The 21,089-nt window shown below is 36.9% G+C and overlaps 1 protein-coding gene across 4 annotated transcripts in view; it reads left to right on the top strand.

Moving 5' to 3' along the window:
* VPS45 (vacuolar protein sorting 45 homolog) overlaps positions 1-21,089 on the top strand; it is a 67,524-nt gene that overhangs the window by 37,395 nt on the left and 9,040 nt on the right. For 3 of the 4 annotated variants that reach the window (XM_082652710.1, XM_082652712.1, XM_082652709.1), the window contains one exon: positions 4,605-4,736. The exons of the other annotated variant lie outside the window; for it this stretch is intronic. In XM_082652710.1, the coding sequence (XP_082508836.1) occupies positions 4,605-4,736 (132 nt within the window). The remainder of the gene's footprint in view (positions 1-4,604; positions 4,737-21,089) is intronic. 4 annotated transcript variants of the gene reach the window in all.

Genomic DNA, 21,089 nt, shown 5'->3' with positions numbered 1-21,089 from the left:
CAGTGGTCTCTTTCAATCCTCACTTATTTACCTCACTACTGCATTTAACACTTAACCATCTGTTCTTCAAACTCACTTGTCCCTTGGCCTCTCCCTCTGGTTCTCCTCCTACCTTTCTGACAGTTTCCTTCTCAATTGCCTTTGCTAGCTACTGTTCTTGCTTATCCTGTAGATGTTAAAGAATCCTCCCAAACTCTGTCTTTTGGTTCTCTTCTCATTCTACATGATCCCCCTAGGTAGAACTCATCTATTCCCACGGCTTCAGCTGCCACCTGTATTCAGGGACATCATCAGGTCTCAATGTCCAGATGTCTGGTGGACATCTCCATTGGGATGTTCCACAGGTATCTCAAAAACAGCATGTTTTTGTCTTAATTCAGTCAGTCTTGCTTTCTTTGTTCTCAAACTTAAACCACTATACCTAGTCACCAAAACCAGAATACTTGAAGTTATCACAGATTCTTCCTTTATCCTCATCCTTCACATTTAATCATTGACCAACTACTGAATGAAGAGTCTACATTTTTTGTGTCTTCTATATCCAGTCCTTCCCCTCCACTTCTGGTATTTCTTTAGTTCCAACTTTTATCACATCTTCCCAAAAGTCTTACAGTAGACTTTTGTTCTCCAGGTTTTCCCACCAGCAGCTCCCAATTCATTCTCACATAGCTGCCAAAATTTTCCTTCAGAAAAGCAAGTTTGATCATGGTCACCTGTTAAAACCCTTCGGTGATTCCCCCCATGGCCTGTAAGATTCAAGATTCTCCCTCTCTTCCTCTCGCTATATCTGCAGCCATAAAGGAGAAGTTAGGATGGCTCCAAAGTTTTGTCCTAAGCAAGTGAAAAGATAGGTTGGCCATCCACTAAGATGGGGAGAGCTATATGTGGAACAAGCCTGGGGGAGAGGATTAGGGATTTGGACATGCCGAATTCAGAAATAAACTAAACAGCCAAGTAGAAATGTCGATTAGACAGATGCCTAAGTCTAGCATTTAGAAGAGCAGTCTGGGCTGGAGATAGAGATTTATCAGCAGATAAATGTATTTAAAAACCACAAAACTGGTTGAGATCATCTAGGGAAGTGCAGTTCAATAGAACTTTCTACAATGATGGAAATGTACTATATCCATGCTATCTAATAAGGTAGCTACTAGCTACATGTGACTATTGAGCACTTGAAATATGGCTAGTTCCACTGAGGAACTGAATTTTTTATTTTATTTTAATTAATTTAAATTTAAATAGCCATATGTGGCTAGTAGCTACTACATTACACAGATATAGGGAGTAAGTGTAGATCAAGAAGAAAGGAGGACCGGTGAATGGGTTCTGGACACTCTACCATTAAGAGGTTCAGTGAGGGACTTCTCTGGTAGTCCAGTGGTAAAGAATCTGCCTTCCAATGCAGTGGACGTGGGTTTGATCCCTGGTCAGGGAACTAAGATCCCACACGCCGTGGGGCAACTAAGCCCACATGCCACAACTACTGAGCTCACGCGCCACAAACTACAGATCCCACGCTCTGGAGCCCTCGCATCACAACTAGGGAGAGAAAACCCGCATGCCACAACTAGAGAGAATCCCGTGCGCTGCAACTAGAGAGAAGCCTGCACACCACAACAAAGGGCCAGCGTGCCACAACGAAAGATCCTGTGTGCCGCAACTAAGACCCCACACAGCCAAAAAAAAAAAAGAAAAGAAATAAAGAGATCAGGGAGATGAGATGAGACCATGAAGAGACACTGAAAAATGTCAACTAATGAAGTAAGAAGAAAACCAAAAGAATGTGATGTCCTGGAAACCAAGTGAAGAAAGTATTGAGGAGGAGCAAGTGATCAACTTAGTTTAAAAGGACCAAAAGCCTTGATAATACACAGTACTGACAGGATGTGGAAAAATAGGCACTTTCCTGAATTGCTCATAGAATGACATCTGTAGAACACCTTGGAGATACCTACCAAAATTTAAAATGCACAGTATGTCCACACAACTATATATAAAATGCAGTTTATAGACTGTATATAAAATATATATTAAATATATACATACATATGCATGTATCTTATAATATGAATATGTAAATTTGTAAATATATGTACATACACATAGATAGTCTCTCTGAAAGGATATTCATAAGAGATGAGTAATAGTGTTTGCCTCTAGAGAGAAACTGGGGTGCAAGAGGACTGAGGTGAGAAGGAAACTTACTTTTTTTTACAATATGCCTTTTTTTATATTCTACCATGTGCAAACATTTATCTAGTCAAAAACAGATATTTTACTTTATAATTTTTTTTTTTTTTTTTTTTTTTTTTTTGGCCATGCCGCGTGGCTTTCAAGATCTTAGTTCTGTGACCAGGGATGGAACCAGGGCCCCCTGCAGTGGAGGCACAGAGTCCCACCCCCCAGACTGCCAGGGAATTCCCCAAAACAGTATATTTTAAAGTAACAAAAAATGATTGTAGAAAATATAACACTATGGAACACTTAAAGCGTCATGATGCTAAATACATTGTTTCAGGTGGGTAGATTCAAATGAAGCTTACCTTGTCTTAAAATGTAGCATTTCAAAGGCATGATTTTAAGTCCCAAGTTCACATAGAAGTGTCATAATTGACTCTGCTAGATCAATTGCAAAATAATCACCCCTTCATTATTGGGAGCCTTTGTTGGGTATCTCTGCAATTCAGAGATTATCTGAACATTCTTACATTTATTTTTTTAAGTTTTTTTTTTGTTGAAGTATAGTTGATTTTCAATGTTGTGTTAATTTCTGCTGTACAGCAAAGTGATTCAGTTATACAAATATATACATTCTTTTCCATTATGGTTTATCACAGGATACTGAACATAGTTCCTTGTGCACCTGGTTGTTTATCCATTCTATATGTAATAGTTTGCATCTACTAATCCCAACTTCCCAGTCCATCCCTCCCCCATCCCCCATCCCCCCTTGGCAACCACAAGTCTGTTCTCTGTGTCTGTGAGTCTGTTTCTATTTCATAGATAAGTTCATTTGTGTCGTATTTTAGATTCCACATATAAGTGATATCATATGGTATTTGTCTTTCTCTTTCTGACTTACTTCACTTAGTAAGTGATAATCTCTAGGTCCATCCATGTTGCTGCAAGTGGCATTAGTTCATTCATTTTTATGGCTGAATAGTATTCCATTGTATACATGTACCACATCTTCTTTATCCATTCATCTGTCAGTGGACATTTAGGTTGTTTCCATGTCTTGGCTATTGTAAGTAATGCTGCCGTGAACATAGGGGTGCATGTATCTTTTTGAATTATAGTTTTGTCTGGATATATGCCCAGGAGTGGGGTTGCTGTATCATATGGCAACTCTATTTTTAGTTTTTTGAGGAACCTCCATTCTGTTTTCCATAGTGGCTGCACCAGAACATTTTTAAATAGCCACAACATCTGATTCTGTTTTCATGAAGTCCCACAAGAACAAATACTCTCTCAGTTAGTGATTCCTTCAAGGTGTTTTAGAAGGAGACAGAGAGACAAACAGAAAGGAAATGTAGGGTTGGTTGTTGGGTTTCTTTCCATGATTTATACATAAGCATGTACATCCTTTGACTAAAGATATTTTTATTTAGTTTTGTGCTATAACCTCCAAAATGGTTGCTTCTGCTTGATGTCATTTTAAATAATGGCCGGTAAGTGATTTAACAAAATTATTTGCCTACTAAGATTAAGTAATTTTATCTTCTCTTGGTGGCATGAGAAAAGAAAAACAAGGCAGACTTTAACAGTTTTGAAAATAATGTGATCTCCTTCTTGTTCATATCTTCAGAAGGATCTAATAGGAGGACCACTCACTTTTGTTATAAAGCTATTTTCATAAAGATTGAAGCACCGTAAAACTATGCAGTGCAACCTAAATGAGGCTAGTGACTGAGCTGATGCGTCAGCATGTCCAGTGTCAAAACTACACCCACTGGTTTTTTGTTTCCATGGTTTCTTTTTCTTGGTTTATCAAAGGATTGAGGAACAAAGATTTTAAGAAGAGGTGGATTTCTAGAAGCGCCATTAATTTATGTATCCCATTCTTTTTTTGCACTCAAAATACTAAATGTTTCTTGTTCCCGTGTTATGGGGACATCCAAATATACCAGTACTTTCCAAAATACTTTGAGGTCCTTGGACAGAAGCCATTGTAATGACACTGTACTAAGTATTTGACGAAGGGCTTATACGTGAAAGGAGATGTGTAGTACAAGCATAAATTACTGCTATATTGATACCATATCACAGTGAAGTACTCTTCAGCCTCTTGAGTATAAAAGAATATTCCTACATTTGGTTCCAGCAAACACTATTGTGCTATTCTGAAATCCACAGCACAGAAATTATGACATCCGCTCATAAACAGAAAGCAAATCACTATTCAGCATTTCCTGCTCTGTTTCCTGCCAATTTCAGATAATTAAAACTTTTTTTAAACCTTTTATTCTATTCTGCTTTAATTCTGCTTCCTTTACCAAAAAAGAAAGATTCAGAAATTAAAACTGTGTATATGATAGTAACAGCAAATTTTGCCTTTTTTCCCCCTTATCCTATGATATTAACTTCCTTCATTATTGTAGACCTCAGGATATCATTGTGTTTATAATTGGAGGAGCCACCTATGAAGAGGCTCTAACAGTTTATAACCTGAACCGTACCACTCCTGGAGTGAGGATTGTCCTGGGGGGAACCACTGTGCATAACACGAAAAGGTAAGGGAGAACATTCAGTCCTATAACTCTTTCCCCTTTCCCAGAGAGGTAGGCTTAAATTCCCTTTATGTAGGAAAAGTAAGGTCAGTGCTGACCAAACTGCTGTAGACCAAAATGCATCAGTTCATAGAATAATTTAGAGTTTGTGTGAGATGAAGGATGTATACTCTATTAAGTTCATAAATCACTTAATTCGGTCAAAGACCTGGAGAGTAATGACCAATCTTCACTGTTAACAGTTTTGTTTCTTATGTTCAAGGAACAGACTGGCATTTTAAAGATACCCAAACATAATGCTATTGAATTCTGTGAGTTTTTCTGTTTTGTTGATTAAGTACATCCATTCAGTAAATATTTAGTAAGAAGAATACAAAGATGAAGAAGATAAATATCCTGCCTCAAGTAAGTGATTGTCTATTAGGAAAGATAGAACATAAAAAATAAGAAAATAAGTGTCTGGAGAGAGACGTAAAAGAGCCATGATTCTCAGAGTGGCTAAGAGAAACTAGCAAATGTTTCATGGAGAAGATAGTGTATAACCTGAGCCTTGGATAAAAAATGCACATATGGAGGGAGAGTACATTCTAGGCAGATTTAACCACATGAACAAGTTACAGAAAACTATAGGCGACATACATAGAAAAAGAACAGCAAGTAGTCAATTAGCTGGAATGTGTGTAATAAGTGAAAAGGTTGATTGAATGCCATAATTGTAGAAGGTCTTGAATTCCATGCTGAGGAATTTTTTTCTACTTTCTTGTGTAGAAAATGAGGAATCATTGAAAGTTTTAAGCAATAAAATTACAAGAAGGTCATAGTATTTTAGGAAGATTAATTTGGAAACTAAGAGTAGGAAAGACAGATAATTGAATTTAACGATTGGGGACCCTGAGAGATCCACGCTGAGCCATGTATACATAGATACACAGGGAGGCATTAGAGGTGTTGTGTACTTTTTCACTTTATATTATTATTTGCCTCATTGTACATTCTGTTTTATAACCTGCATTTTGTAGTCTATGATAAAAACATCTTATAGTCTTAAATATATAATCATTCATTCATTAAACAAATATTAATTGAAAGGTAAGATTGGCTGGATTTGAATATTTCCCTCTTACTGTTTTTATGAATTTAGGCAGATTAGTTAACCTCTTGGTCAGTTTCCAGAGCTCACTGGCCATTTATATATTTCTGTTTGTGAATTGCCAGTTCATATTCTTTGCAAGAATTATATCTGTATAATTAAGGATATTGACCATTTTCTAATATATTTGCAAAATATATTTTCCTCTATTTGATATTTTTGTTTTATATTATTCACAGTGTTTTGTTGTATAAAACTTTTTTTTTTTTTTACTTAAAGTAGTCAAAGTTACCAGTGATTTCTGCCTTTGATGTCATGCTTAGAAAGTTCTTTCCCAGTCAAGATTATATAAATACTAACCTCTATTTTTTCCATTATTTTTAGGACTTGTATTTAAAGTTATATATTTATAATCTATCAAAATTTTATTTTGGTGTAAACTGTGCAGTAGTTTCCTTTTATAAACTTTACAGAAATATTACATGTACATACTTCATTACATACAGAAAAGTATACAAATGATAAGCAATGAAATAGCACAAAGTGATTACATCTATGTAACCACCACACAGATCAAATAATAGAATGTCACCAGTATCTCTAGAAGCCTCCCTTATTCCTCATGTCCCCTTCTTTGCACAACTCCACACAAAATAATAACTATTATGACTTCTGTTATTATATATTAGTTTTACCTGTCCATAAAAGATAATTGTTGAATGAATGAAGAAAGAGTGGTTAAAATTAATCTATTTCTGCCTTTCTCACAAACAGATCCTTAGAAGTATCTCTAATCACCTTACTCCCAACTTACAAGCTGTCATTGTCCAGCATATTGGTTCTACTTTGTTTTTATAATCCCCAAATGAATCATTATTATTTTCAATAGTCAATATTTGTTTAGATTTACCTACATATTTGCCTCTCCCCCCTCTTCATCCTGGCCCTTCTTTCTGATCCAGTATTCTTCTTACTAAAGAACCTCTTTTAGTACTTCTTTCAGGTTCTGGTCAACTTGACGTTTTTGTCTAAAAATATCTTAGTTTAGCTAAGTTTAGAATTTCAGGTTGATATTGATAGTTTTTTTCAGCACTTAGAAATCAGAAGACAGTGGAATACTGGTACTTCCCTGGCAGTCCAGTGGTTAAGACTCCATGCTTCCACTGCAAGGGGGCGTGGATTCGATCCCTGGGGAGCTAAGATCCCGAATGCCAGTACCGTGTGGCCCCGCCCCCCAAAAAAGAAGACAAGCAACTATTTTCAATTGTTGCTTCTTAGTAGACTTTTAAGAAGTCTACTCTCGGTACAATTGTTTTTCATCTTTAGGCAATATTTTCTTCTCTGGCTCTTTTTATCTTTTTGTCTTTGGTATTCTTGTTTCAGTATTACGTATCTAAATATGGATTTATTTTTATTTATGTTACTTAGTATGAAAATACATGTTTGGCATAATTTCTGGAAATTTTCCAGTCGTTGTTTCTTTGAATATTGCATTTTTTCCCCAATTATTCTGTTCTCTCCTTCTGGAACTCCTGGGAGCTATATGTTAGGCATTTATCTATTTTCATGTCTCTTAACCTCTTATTTATATTATCCACCTGTTATCTCTCTGTGCTGCCTTCTGTGTACTTTTTTTCACATTAGTATTTCAGTTCAGTAATTCTCTCTTCAGCTATGTATAATCTGTGTTTAATTTGTACATTCAGTTTTTAATTTCAAAGGTAATATTTGTATGCCTGTAATTTCTATTTGCTTCTTTTTCAAACTTGCCTGATTTTTCATTAATTTCTTCTTCTCATGTTTTCAAATCCTTTTCAAATTTTTCTTTAACCACATTAATTCTATAATCTGAAGTACTTGGAGGTCTAATTCTGCTGTTGTGTCTGCTGACATTAGCTCCTGATGGCTCATTTCTGCATGTAATTTTGTATTACGAGTTATCTTAAAGAAGACTCACAGGACTCATTCGGAGCCTAAGTTGAAGATATATCTCTTCTGTGTAGTTTGTCTTTCATTTAGGCCACGTACCCAAAGAGTATTATCAGTTCAGAACTTTTTTTAATGTTAATTTCTGTACTAAAGGCTTCCTGAACCATGCAGAGCTTTATACTGGTTTATTTTCAAGTTTCCTTGTGATCTTCCTGTGCAGATAGAAGATTTTTGTTTTTCTATTCTCTCTTTTCAGTGAGGGCCTCTACATTATGCGAGAGTCTTAATTCTAATTCCCTTTCTTACTGAGGCCTAAGCCCTGTCTCCTGACCCTCTGCAGCTGTTAAAATACAGTGCCCTTGTTTATGAACATTGGCATATTATGAACATTGGCATATATCTATTGGGTAGTTAAAAGCATTGGTTTATACTTATCAACCTAAATTTTGGTTCCCTTTTTGTGATGACTCTTGGAGATTTCCCTTAATTTCTTAAGAGGTTAAGCTATTCATTTAAAAGTATGTATGTCATTTTTTATCCAGCATTTCTATGTGTTTTTTTTAATTTCGCCTTATCTAGTTGGCCTTGATTTCAGAAATCGAAGTGTAAGTGTGGTTATGATCTTGGAAAAGTTTAAAATGGTAGTGACATTATGCGAAGTTTACTCTAATTTGAAAACTCTTAGGTAGTATTTGGAAGCTTAACCGTGCATCCTAAAATGTCAGACTGAGGATTTTGTACCTAATTCAGTAGTCTGTGGGGGTACCATTGAATAATTTTGAGCACAGAGTGACACAATACTATCGCTACTATTTTATGCAAGTTCCTCCCTTTGTTCCTGCTGCTGCTAATAAAAATAATCATAATAGGGCTTCCCTGGTGGCGCAGTGGTTGAGAGTCCGCCTGCCGATGCAGGGGACACGGGTTCGTGCCCCGGTCCAGGGAGATCCCACATGCCGCAGAGCGGCTGGGCCCATGAGCCATAGCCACTGAGCCTGTGCGTCCGGAGCCTGTGCTCTGCAATGGGAGAGGCCACAACAGTGAGAGGCCCGCGTACCGCAAAAAAAAATAATAATAATAATAAAAATAAATATTTATTGAGTATCTAGTATGTGCTAGGATCTTTACTAAGTACTTTACATATATTAAGTCATTTAATCCTCATAAGGTATGTACTATTATCTCCACTCTGTATATGGAAACTGAGGCAGAGAGATTAAATAACTTGCCCAAGTAAACATGGCTAGAGCCAAGACTCAAAGCCAGAGTCCATGCTTTTAATCACTGTGCATTTCCTTCATAAGTATTACTTGAATGCCTGACACTGTATTGTTCTCTAAATAATATTTAATAATTTAGTGTTCAAAATGTTTTATTACTAGATAGCCATAATGGATTTTATTTTCTTAATCTAAATGAGTTCTCTCATGAATGTATATATAATTATCTGCTTTTAAATAGACTTTAATATCAGAATTCAGAAAGACTAATTGACTTTTAAATGATCTTTCTGAGAGTTAATATTTCCCATTGAGTATTTGTAGCCCCATGGCCCATACTTAAGAACTATAGCATTTTCTCTTTAACTTGAAACATTAGACGTTTAAAACTAAACATCTGTATCTCAATTTTGAAAATACTTTGGATTTAGATGGAAAGATAGATTGGCAAAGATTTTTATATATTTCTTTGTAATTTAGTCATATTACATAGAAATAAAAATGCATATATTTTCAGATGTGTTTGGCTAATTAATAGTACTGTGAATAAAACTGCATTTTATTATTAAAAATAGGGGAGGAACCTAAACATCTAGGTTTTTCCTTAAATTAGTGTCCCAGGTCCTGAGAAAATAATCTTTAATATAAAATTAAGAAAGGCAGGGAAAAAAAAAAGTAAGGCAGCTTTGTAAAAGGTTTATACTAGATTCTCCCAGCTAGCCAGCTCAGTATTTCTTTGTCTGACTTAACAATATGCTAAGCAGTACACTAAATTACATTTGAGCAGATATCCTTAAGCAATAGAAGGGTCAATAAAATCTTGAATGGGATTGTTCAGTGGTCCCCGATCAATGAAATTTTTAGGAAGAGGGTGTTGCTATGGTAATTAACAACCTGGAAAAAATTTAATGTTTGCAATACATAAATGTTCCAAAATCTGGTTTTTTTAATTTACTTTCATAAATATACAGCCTCCAGCAATAAGTAAATAGTGAAATTTTTCACTATCAGTAAGAAGATAGTGCAATTTGTATTTCAGAGTCCAGTTATTGTAAAGGCTTAAGTAATTGAAAGCAACAGTTTCAGCTTTTAGAGGAAAGGCTCAATTTTCATGATGAATGTGGATTACCTTGGGTATTACTAGACTGTTAAGTAATTAAGAGTTCACAACTCTTAATACATATTGAAATCCCAGACTCTCAGTAAATGGGAAGGTTAATATTTTTTAAAACTCAGTTTTATACCTGGATATGGTAGGGCTGCTGTGAGCAGCAATAAAATATGGGGGGAGAAGTTGAACAATTTGTTTCTGTGAATTGTTAGGGTTTAATTTTTGTGGGAGTCTGTGCAATTTCCTATGTAATACATGGATTATTTCTTAAAAGTCCAAAGGAATAAGTGACAAAGACACAGCCTTAACCTCAAAACTCTACCGTGCAGAAGTATTATTTTGAGAGACTATGGCAACCAGGAAACAGAGTATACTTTTAGATGTGCCATGATAAGTGCCCTCTTTTTAAGCTTTTCTTTTTTTTTTTTAATTTATTTTATTTATTTATTTTTGGCTGCGTTGGGTCTTCGCTGCTGTGCGCGGGCTTTCTCTAGTTGCAGTGAGTGGGGGCTACTCTTTGTTGCAGTGCGCAGGCTTCTCGTTGCGGTGTCTTCTCTTGTTGCAGAGCACAGTCTCTAGGCACGCGGGCTTCAGTAGTTGTGGCATGCAGGTTCAGTCGTTGTGGCTCATGGGCTTAGTTGCTCCATGTCATATGGGATCTTCCTGGACCAGGGCTCGAAGCTGTGTCCCCTGCATTGGCAGGTGGATTCTTAACCACTGCACCACTAGGGAAGCTCCGTGCCCTCTTTTTATACTTGGAATTATGTAAAATATGATATGCCCCACAAAGATCTGGATTGGTGAGCATTGTAATAAGCAGAAAAGAAATCATATCTTGGGAATTCCCTGGCGGTCCAGTGGTTAGGACTCCGCGCTTTCACTGCCATGGCTCGGATTCAGTCCCTGGTTGGGGAACTAAGATCCCACAAGCCCTGCGGTGCAACTGAAAAAAAAAAAAGAAAAAAGAAATCATATCTTGTAGCTCAGAGTGTTATATGCTGATATAGAAGCTACTATCCTTGCAGAGTGGGAAATGCCAATTGCAAGATATTTCTGTGATACAGGTCACTTGATTTCCCTGATGTATTAAATAAAATCTGAGATTATGACAGATTTATTTTGAAGTCAGATCCCAGCACTACCACTTACTAGTTTATGATTTGGAGCAAGATACTTAATGTAATAGGTAGATGGGTCAAAACTCGTCTCTTGCATCCTAGAAAATCACATGAACCTCACATGTAGCAATTTTAACAGCCTTCATCCTGGGATACCTTCTGTTTCTAAAATACATTGAGATTGCCTTCACTGTGAATTGAAACAAAATCTTAGTTTTAAACAAAACCAAAAAATAAAAAGCAATTCCTGGGCTTCCCTGGTGGCAGTGGTTGAGAGTCCGCCTGCCGATGCAGGGGACACGGGTTCTTGCCCCGGTCCGGGAAGATCCCACATGCCGCGAAGCGGCTGGGCCCGTGAGCCATGGCCGCTGAGCCTGCGGGACCGGAGCCTGTGCTCCGCAATGGGAGAGGCCACAACAGTGAGAGGCCCACGTATCGTAAAAAAAAAAAAAGCAATTCTTTCCTTCCCTCCCTGACATATTTCCAGAAATGAAAGTAACTTTTGGTGAGAGAATAGGGCCTGTGTATAAGTAAGCTAAGTTTTAAGCCAGAAGGTACCTGCAGATAAATGTCACTTAGAGGGGTTTTTTTGATTATAAAATATCTGCTTTATTTTTAAGAATAAAGGACTATTATTCCATGTTAAATGTGGTTGCCATTCTCTGTGAAAGCATTGAAAATTCTAATATTTTTTATTTCTTAAGTTTTTTGTTCTACTTAAAATGTCCCTTAGATTTTAAAAGGAAATAAATATACATTAGTTGAATCTGAAATTCAACTTGCCATTTAGAGTTCTAATTTCAGCTGCTCTCTCTTAAGTACCTTATTTCTTTAAAATAGTTCTTTTGTGACAATATTATTCAGTGCTTCAAGCACTGATGACAGTGAAACAGAGTTCTACAGGCCTTTTGTAGTTATATGAGTTGTTTCTATAGGACCTGCTCTGATGATGTGTAATTGTAATTATCTTTGTTTAGCTTTAAACACTATTTAAAATAGATGGTGTGTGTTTGCTGCTAAGACACCAAGGAACTTTGCAGAAACTAATTATCTCCTTAGCAACATTCTTAATAAAACTGCCTTCTGAATGAAGAGAGGTAGTCAATATTTTCTTCTCTCTCCGTAGCCATATGAAGTTTAATATGAATTTTGTATTGCTTTCCCTTCTCCTTTTATACATAATGAAATCAAAGAAATAGAAGATAGTAACTGATAACAGGGACCTCTATACAGGCATAATTTTCATGCCTTTTTCAAAGCAGAGAACCTGCCCTGAAAAAGGATCTAGGTAAATAGATTCAGCAGTGACCTGAACACATGCAAGTGCTTGCCTTAAGCAGTTAGTCTGTTATGTCTCTGGGGTCCATGCAAGTTTGCAGTGTGCAGACTGTCATCTCCTGTGTCAGTATTTGCACATCTTACGGATATACTTCCCCCTGGCCCTTACTACTTCCCTCTTCATTTGTCTCATTAGTCATACTGGCCTAATAGATCCTCAGTTAGCGGGGAATAAGTCAAATTTCAACTTCTGAGATTATATATGACATGGGTTGTTCTACTCACCACGTATATTTTCACCAAAGTTTTTGTGAAACAGTCAGAAGTAATATTGCCCTACTTATGAGTTCTAGAATAGATAAACATTTATTGAACAAATGAGAAGAGCATAGTCAATAGTTCATTCACTCTTTCAGCAAATATTTACTGAATATTGGAATACCTCTGTGAATAAAAGCAAAGATCCTAATCCTCAAGAAGCTTACATTTTAATGCAGAGAGAGACAGAGATAAACAATAACTTAATAAATAAGTATATTTTATAGTAAATCAGAAGATGATAAATTCTATGGGGGAAAAAAGCAGAGCAAGGTGAAGGGAAATCAGTAATGCATAGAGGCAGTAGGGTTCAGTCACACTGCTCAGTATGGTATCGGGAAAGGCCTCATTAAGAAGAGATTTGAGCAAAGACTTGGAGGAGCTGAGGGAATGAGCCAAAAACAGATGCGGGGAAGAGAATCTCAGGCACAGCAACGCTGTGTCCTAAGGCAGGATCATGCAGTGTATTCAAGGAGACTGAAGAGTTTGGGGTTGCAGTCAGGGAAGTATCAGGCACCTGATCGTGGACGGCCTTGTAGACTATTTTGAGGACTGGTTTTCACTATGAGTTAGAGAGCATTGTAGGACATTGGGGTTTTTTTTAACAGCTTTATTGAAGTAAAATTCATATACCATACAATTCACCCCTTTAAAGTATACAATTCATTGGTTTTTGGTATATTCACAGATATGTGCAACTACCGCCACAGTCAATTTTAGAACATTTTCATCACCTCAGAAAGAATCCCCCAGCCTTAAGGAACCACTAATCTACTTTCTGTCTCTATAGATTTCCCTGTTCTGGACATTTCATATAAATGGAATCATACAATATATAGTCTTTTGTGAGTGGCTTCTTTTACTTAGTATAATGTTTTCAAGGTTCATCCATGTCGTAGCCTAGATCAATACTTCGTTCCTTTCTACGGATGAATAATATTTCATTGTGTGACATGAAATACCATATTTTGTTTATCCATATGTCAGTGATGGACATTTGAGTCATTTCCACCTTTTGGCTATTATGAATAATGCTGCTATATACATTTGTGTACAAGTTTTTGTGTGTATTGTAGAGTTTTGAGTAGAACCATGACATCTGACTTATATTTTAGCAGGATCACCCTGGCGATCAAGTTAATATGAATTGAGAAGTATTATTTATCTTAAAATATTCAGAATGAATATGGGTTATTATAAAAATGCAAGTTTCCTAGACATATATAAATGAACTACACCCATTATGCATTCATCTACTGAGTCATTATTCTTGTTGTGTTTCTGAAGCACATGATCGTACCTTGCAAATAAATGAGCACCTTGGTTTGGGTTTTGAGCTGGCTTTTGCCTTATCTCTTCACAAGTCAATCAGTGTTAAAGAGTTCTGGTCCTTGCTGGCAGCAGTTGACATGTTAGGTTAGCTGTGTGAGCTGAGAGGCCAAGAACCAGATCAGTACGGATGGAATTGTTCTCCCAATAGAAGAAATCCCTCTGTCTTCTCAGAAACAGGATAGAAGTGGAGTAGAAAAGGGAGGTGAGGTGAATGTATTAGTAGTGCTGCCAACATTACCTGAGCCCTGCCTGAACTGTGGATGAGGAGAGCTCTTTAGTCTTCCCCAGTGCTGTCAGTCAGATCAGTACTTTCTTAAGACTTTTGACAAGGAGGAAAAATAAACCTAGATCAACAATCCTCTTACTGCCAGATTCCCTTTCAAACCAATAATAATGACTACACATAGTAGGTTCTCTATAACACTACTGGATTCAAATAAACCCTCATTAACAAGCCTGCACAATCATTAATGGTCTCATTTTTCAGTTATTTTCTCTCTAACTAGCAAAGACAGATGAAGAAAAATAGGCTTCCCCCACCCCCGCAAGTAATTCATGCTCATTGTAATAAAAAAAATTAAATATAAAAGTCAAACTCATTCATACTACCACACAACTCAGAGCTAACCACTGTTAATATTTTGATATATTTTCTCCTAGTGTTTTTTTCTTTACCTGAAGGTTTTTGAGTTTTGTGTGTGTTATGTTTGTTTTTGATGTAATAAGGATCACATTACATTGTCTATAAAGTTTTGTACTTGCTTTGCCCACTTTTAATTATACTGAGAACATTTTACCATGTTATTAAAATTACTTAAAATGATCCTAATGGCTCTATAGTTTCAATTTTAAGGACGTATCTCTGTTTAACCATTACCATTTGACATTTAGATTGTTTACAATTTTTTGCTTGATATAAATACTGCAGTAAACATCTTGTATATTGATAAACCCTTGTCCTATCTCTGAATATTTCCCCAAGGTAAATGTACAGTGAGGCAGTCTCAAATATTGCTAGTAGAAGTGTAAATCCATAACTTTTCTGGAAAGCAGTTTGACATTATATATTCAAGGGCATGGGGTTGACTTCATGGCTCTTGTTGTTATTGAAGGTTTTTTTTAGTTTCTTGATTTTTTAGAAGCCCTAACTCAGGTGTTGGAAGTGTTCTATATCTTGATCAAGAAGATGGTTACATGACTGTATACATTGGTTAGAATCATCAAATGATATCCTTAAAAGTGGAACATTTTATTGCCTATGAATTATATCTCAATTAAAAAATTAAAATTTTAAAAAACAAAGCACTGTAGTACCAAACTGACATTTTTTCCTTGATATGGTTAGAAAGATGAAAAGAAATAGTTTTCTTACTATGTATTTCAGTGTTATTTAGTGACATGCCCTAGAACCACCAGATATTAGCTGGTGTTATGAGCACATGATTTGAAAAACACTGATCCATAGCAACTCCTAAGAGGGGATTATGATGACACTAAGAAGTAAAATTTATTTAGCATATACTATGTGTTAGACACTGTTTTAATACTTTATACCCGTGCTATCCAAAATGTAGCCACTAGCCTTTGTAACTATTGAACACTTGAGAGGTGGCTAGTCTAGTTTGAGGTGCGCCACAAGTATAAAATACATATTGGAGGGCTTCCCTGGTGGCACAGTGGTTGAGAGTCCGCCTGCCGATGCAGGGGACACGGGTTTGTGCCCCGGTCCGGGAAGATCCCACATGCCGTGTAGTGGGTGGGTCCGTGAGCCATGGCCGCTGGGCCTGCGCGTCCGGAGCCTGTGCTCCGCAACGGGAGAGGCCACAACAGTGAGAGGTCCATCCCGCGTACCGCAAAAAATAAAAAATAAAAAAATATTGGATTTCAAAGACTTAGTACACAAAAAGTGTAAAATATCTCATTAATAATTTTTTAAGTTGATAATGTTTTAGATATATGGATTAAGTCAAATATGCTATTAAAATTGACGTTACTTATTTCTTTTTACCTTTTTAATGTGCTTACTAGAACATTTAAAATTACATAGCCACTCACATTTGTGACTTGCTTTGCATTTCTATTGGATAGTGCTGCTTTATTCATTTAATTTTTATTTAATTCTCATAACAACCCAGTGAGGTAGGTGTTTTTATTATTATCATCAACCTTATTTTTCAGATGAGACTTAGAGTAGTTAAGTACTTTGTCCAAAGTCATAGAGCTAGTAAGTAAGTGGCAAAGCTGGAATTGAACTCAGTTTGTTTCCAATCTGGGCACTCAGTTGAAATAATATTTTAGGAAGATTTATCTAGCTATAATTTTTTTTTTGCGGTACGCGGGCCTCTCACTGTTGTGGCCTCTCCCGTTGCGGAGCACAGGTTCCGGACGCGCAGGCTCAGCGGCCATGGCTCACGGGCCCAGCCGCTCCACGGCATGTGTGATCTTCCCAGACCGGGGCACGAACCCGCGTCCCCTGCATCGGGAGGTGGACTCTCAACCACTGCGCCACCAGGGAAGCCCTAGCTATAATTTTTTTAAATCCCTTGCTTATAAATGTCACAAGATAGCAAAATATGTTTTTATCAAATGGAAAATATGTGAAGCTTTCTGCCTACTAAAAAATATTGTAAACCAAAGCAGAGAAAAAACAGTATAAAAGTAAGGAATCATTTAGTTTTGTTTAAAGATTTCTGTCATCCAAAGATAATTAAGAATGAGATTTAAGACAGTGTTGCCCTTTGGATAAAAATGACTAACTTGATTAACTAATGGCAGCTGTTAGTTTCATTACTACCCGAGATGATGCCTGAGCTTTGGTAATAATATAATTCTGACAAAGTCAGGACATTAGTGTTTTTTTGTAGAGAGTACAGTTTAGAGCTTAGAAAACAGTTAGCATTTTGAATTTCTGTAGATAGATTTGAAGCTGGGAGGATGCCGATTCATATTATCAACAGGTTCTTTATAGATTTCTACCTAAACAAGTAACACTAGAGACTTGGACCTTCTCCTATAACCACGAGTTGGTTTGATCTCTGAATTATTTACTGAAAAATTAGGATCCTGTGACAGAATTTACATTTCAAAGGAAGAGGAATTCAGAGGACACTTCTTCACTTGTAGGTATTTCAGAATCAGTTTTGAAACTGTTGGAACCATCACCATCTACCATCTCTTGGTAGAGATTTTTGGGAGAGTTTACTTTTCTCCTGTAACCAAAGTGTTAAAACACCATTGCCAAGAGCTGTGATGGAGTGTATCACCTGTCACTGACAAGCATTTATTGAGCACTGTTATGTGTAAAGTACTGTGCAAGGTGTTAGAAAGATGAAGACATATTCTATGTCGTTGAAGATCTCAGTGTCTAATGGAAAAATAGGCATATAAATGAATAACTGTAACAAGATGCTCTTTTAAAAAACTAAATTTAACCCAAGATTGAAATCTGTGTCCCCTGATTCCAATTTATTTGTACATTGAAACATATTTTTTAATTAAAAATAGCGTTTTGTTACAAAATCAGTACGTAATCCTTATAGGAAAAAAGTTTAATACAGTTAAGCAAAAATAAGATAATAAAAATATTCATACTACCACCATCACACCATTGGAAATATCAACCATCTTGATGTATGCCCTTTTAGGTTTTTTCCTATTAATGTATACACACGTATGTTTAAATAAAGTGGAATATACTATACGTGTACTTTCAATGAAAATACTTATATATGTCATTTTTAATAACTGAATAGCATTCTATTGTCCGATTATGCGACAAATTATTTAACCAATCCTCAGTTTTTTGTTCACTCAGCAAGTATTTACTGAGCACCTATGTATTCCAAGAGCTATCTTGAGACTAGATATATTGCAATGAACAAAACAAATATTTTTTGATATTCATTGTTTATATTTTTTTTACTCTTATAAACAGTGCTATAACAAACATGATTTTATATACATCTTTACACACTTGTCCATTTGTTCACTTGGGATAATAGTAATTGGGCATGTACTATATGCCAGACAATCTTCTGACTTCATTTCATATATTATCTCATTTAATCTTCATGATCCGAAAGGTAATATTCTTGTGGTTCCAATTTTCAAGTGAAGAAACTGAAACATTAAGAGAAGACAGTTAAGTAGTTTGCCTTAGGTCATATAGCAAGGAAGTGCAAAGCTAGAATTCAGGTTCAGATTTTTGGGATCCTAGATTCAATGCACTACTAGCAATGTTGAGATGAAATTACTGCATCAGAGAATATTAACATTTTTAAGATGCTTAAATACTAATTTGCCAGCCAGAAAAATTTTACGTTTATAGCTTCACACCATGCCCTTCCAACCCTGAAGTTAACTGCTCCTGATTCTTAAAAATAAACAAATTTTTAAAAATCATCAATTTGGGACTTCCCTGGTGGTGCAGCGGTTAAGAATCTGCCTGCCAATGCAGGGGACACGGGTTTGAGCCCTGGTCCAGGAAGATCCCACATGCCACAGAGCAACTAAGCCCGGAGCAACTAAGCCCGAGCGCCACAACCACTGAGCCTGTGCTCTAGAGCCTGTGAGCCACAACTACAGAAGCCCACGCACCTAGAGCCCGTGCTCTGCAATGAGAGAAGCCACCGCAATGAGAAGCCTGCGCACTGCAACGAAGAGTGGCCCCCAGTCGCCACAACTAGAGAAAGCCTGCACGCAACAACAAAGACCCAACGCAGCCAAAAAAATAAATAAAACTAATAATTTTTTTTAAATAGATTAAAGAAAAGAAAAAAAAATCATCAATTTATATGGAGAAAATTAGTTAAAAATATTTTACTTCAACTCAAAAGAAAGAAGAAAGAAGCAGATGAATAATGCAAAGCTAAAAGAAGAGACCAATAAATGAAAAAGTCAGAAATAGAGACAGATTCAGAGAGGTATGTACCGTCTGGTTTCAAAGCAGCCTCCAGTTCCAGATTCCAGCCCCTTCTGAGGCACTGATCTTACACTGGTTCAGTGATAGACCCCCACCCCCATGTCGTTGAGTACACTTTTTTTCTTTTGCTTAAGCTAGTTTGAATGGGTTTCTGTCCCTCGCAGCCAGAAGGTTGCAGTTTAGGAAAATGATATTATCTTTTACAAGTTTATAGGATGTGCCTTTTTGTGTGGTATGTAAGACCCTATCCAGTGTTTGCATATTTGTTTCAGGATTTGATGGGTTAGACAATAAAAAACTTTAAATGAAAGGAAAAGCTCAAAAATGCTAATCCTGTGTAGTGATACACGAGAGACTCGTTTACTTCTTTATTTCCTACGTTATCTACATTTTAATGTTTTTTAATGATGAGAAAGATGTTGTACAAACTTTTAAAGGTCAATTGATGTCCCTTGGGATTATTAAGTAGTAAAGTATGTAGTTGATTATCCTCTACACACTCCTGCAAAACTGTATTACCTTCCCCAATTGAATGATGCGTCCTTTAGGACATAAGTTCTTTCACTAGGATTATCATTAGAACTTCTGGGCTTGAATGAGACCTGTTATTTATAAATCACCTTATTGTACTCTCTGGTCTAAGAGGCAGTGTAGCACAGCAATTAAGAGCAAGGCCTCTAGTGACAGACTGACTACCTTTTTTAAATCCTAGTTTTGCCATATGTCCACTTGTATGACCTTAGGCAAATTATTTAACTTTTTTGGGCCTCAGTTTTCTCAACTGTAAAATGGAGGTAATAATAGCTCCTTATGTCATTGTTATGATGATTGGGTGATATATATAAAATATTAGAGGAGAATCTGGCGCAGGGTAAGCACTTACTTAATATGTGTTGCTTGCTGCTGCTGTTGTTATTACTATTACATTTGGGGAAAATAAAGTAAAAAAGACTTTGGGGGCTTCCCTGGTGGCGCAGTGGTTGAGAGTCCGCCTGCCGATGCAGGGGACACGGGTTTGTGCCTCAGTCCAGGAAGATCCCACATGCCGCGGAGCGGCTGGGCCCGTGAGCCATGGCCACTGAGCCAGCGCGTCCGGAGCCTGTTGCTCCGCAGCGGGAGAGGCCACAACAGTGAGAGGCCCGTGTACCGCAAAAAACAAAAAAAGACTTTGGATACTCATTGTCACCACCTCTATTGTCACCCATACTTCCAAATCACTTGTTTTGAAAACTACTTTAACGTAATTCGAGAGCAGAATTATATTATCATGCCAGGTAGGAATATACTGGGGCAGTGGTAAAAATTTACTCTGACGGTAGTCCAATTGCCAGGTGACTTCTGTGGTCTTTGGAGAAAAAGCTTTAGTAACTTGGTTTCCATTTGTGCTCACACAAATTTCCCCTTTGAAGCCTCCAGACTCAGTACCTCTATAATTAATAGACTTGCACAGAGTCTTCAACATCCTGTTTGCTACAGATAGGTAATTTGGAGCTTTGTTTCCTGTTGGGTTTGGGGGGGTTGTTTGTTTCTTTGTTTGTTTTGGTATGGCGGTCACCATTCTACTCCTCTAGTTGTGGTTGCTCTGACAAATTGACGTGGTCTTGAATGTTCCCAGTGGTGAGAAAGTACATCTGTAGCTCTCTTCATTCTCAGATGATAACCTCCTTTCGTATCTTTACGTAACTGATACGACAGGCAGTTCAGTCTTTGAGGAGTCCATCTCTTGCCCTGTGGACTATGAGGATAGTCCTTTCTCCTCGCGTGATACTCCAATGAATGACACAGGCACAGTGCTGGATGCATGCAGAATCCCATTGGCTGCTTTTTTGTTCTGTATCTTCACAGGGGGAGAGGAAGTAGGACCAAGGCCTCCTATTTATTTGTTTTGCTTTGCTTTGCTTTTTGTTTTTTCATAAATCAGGTGTCCAGTACTAAGGTGGGAACTGGGAAGGAGTAGCTACAGTTTTTAATAGGCAGTTACACTGTTTGTAAGAAAGTATCATAGGGTAAAGTAACCTCAGTGGAATTGGTTATAATCA

Source organism: Grampus griseus, assembly GCF_964374135.1.
Source record: "Grampus griseus genome assembly, chromosome: 1".
Lineage (NCBI taxonomy): Eukaryota > Metazoa > Chordata > Mammalia > Artiodactyla > Delphinidae > Grampus > Grampus griseus.
The sequence above is the reverse complement of the archived record's forward strand: the minus strand, read 5'-3'. Positions and strand labels throughout refer to the sequence as shown.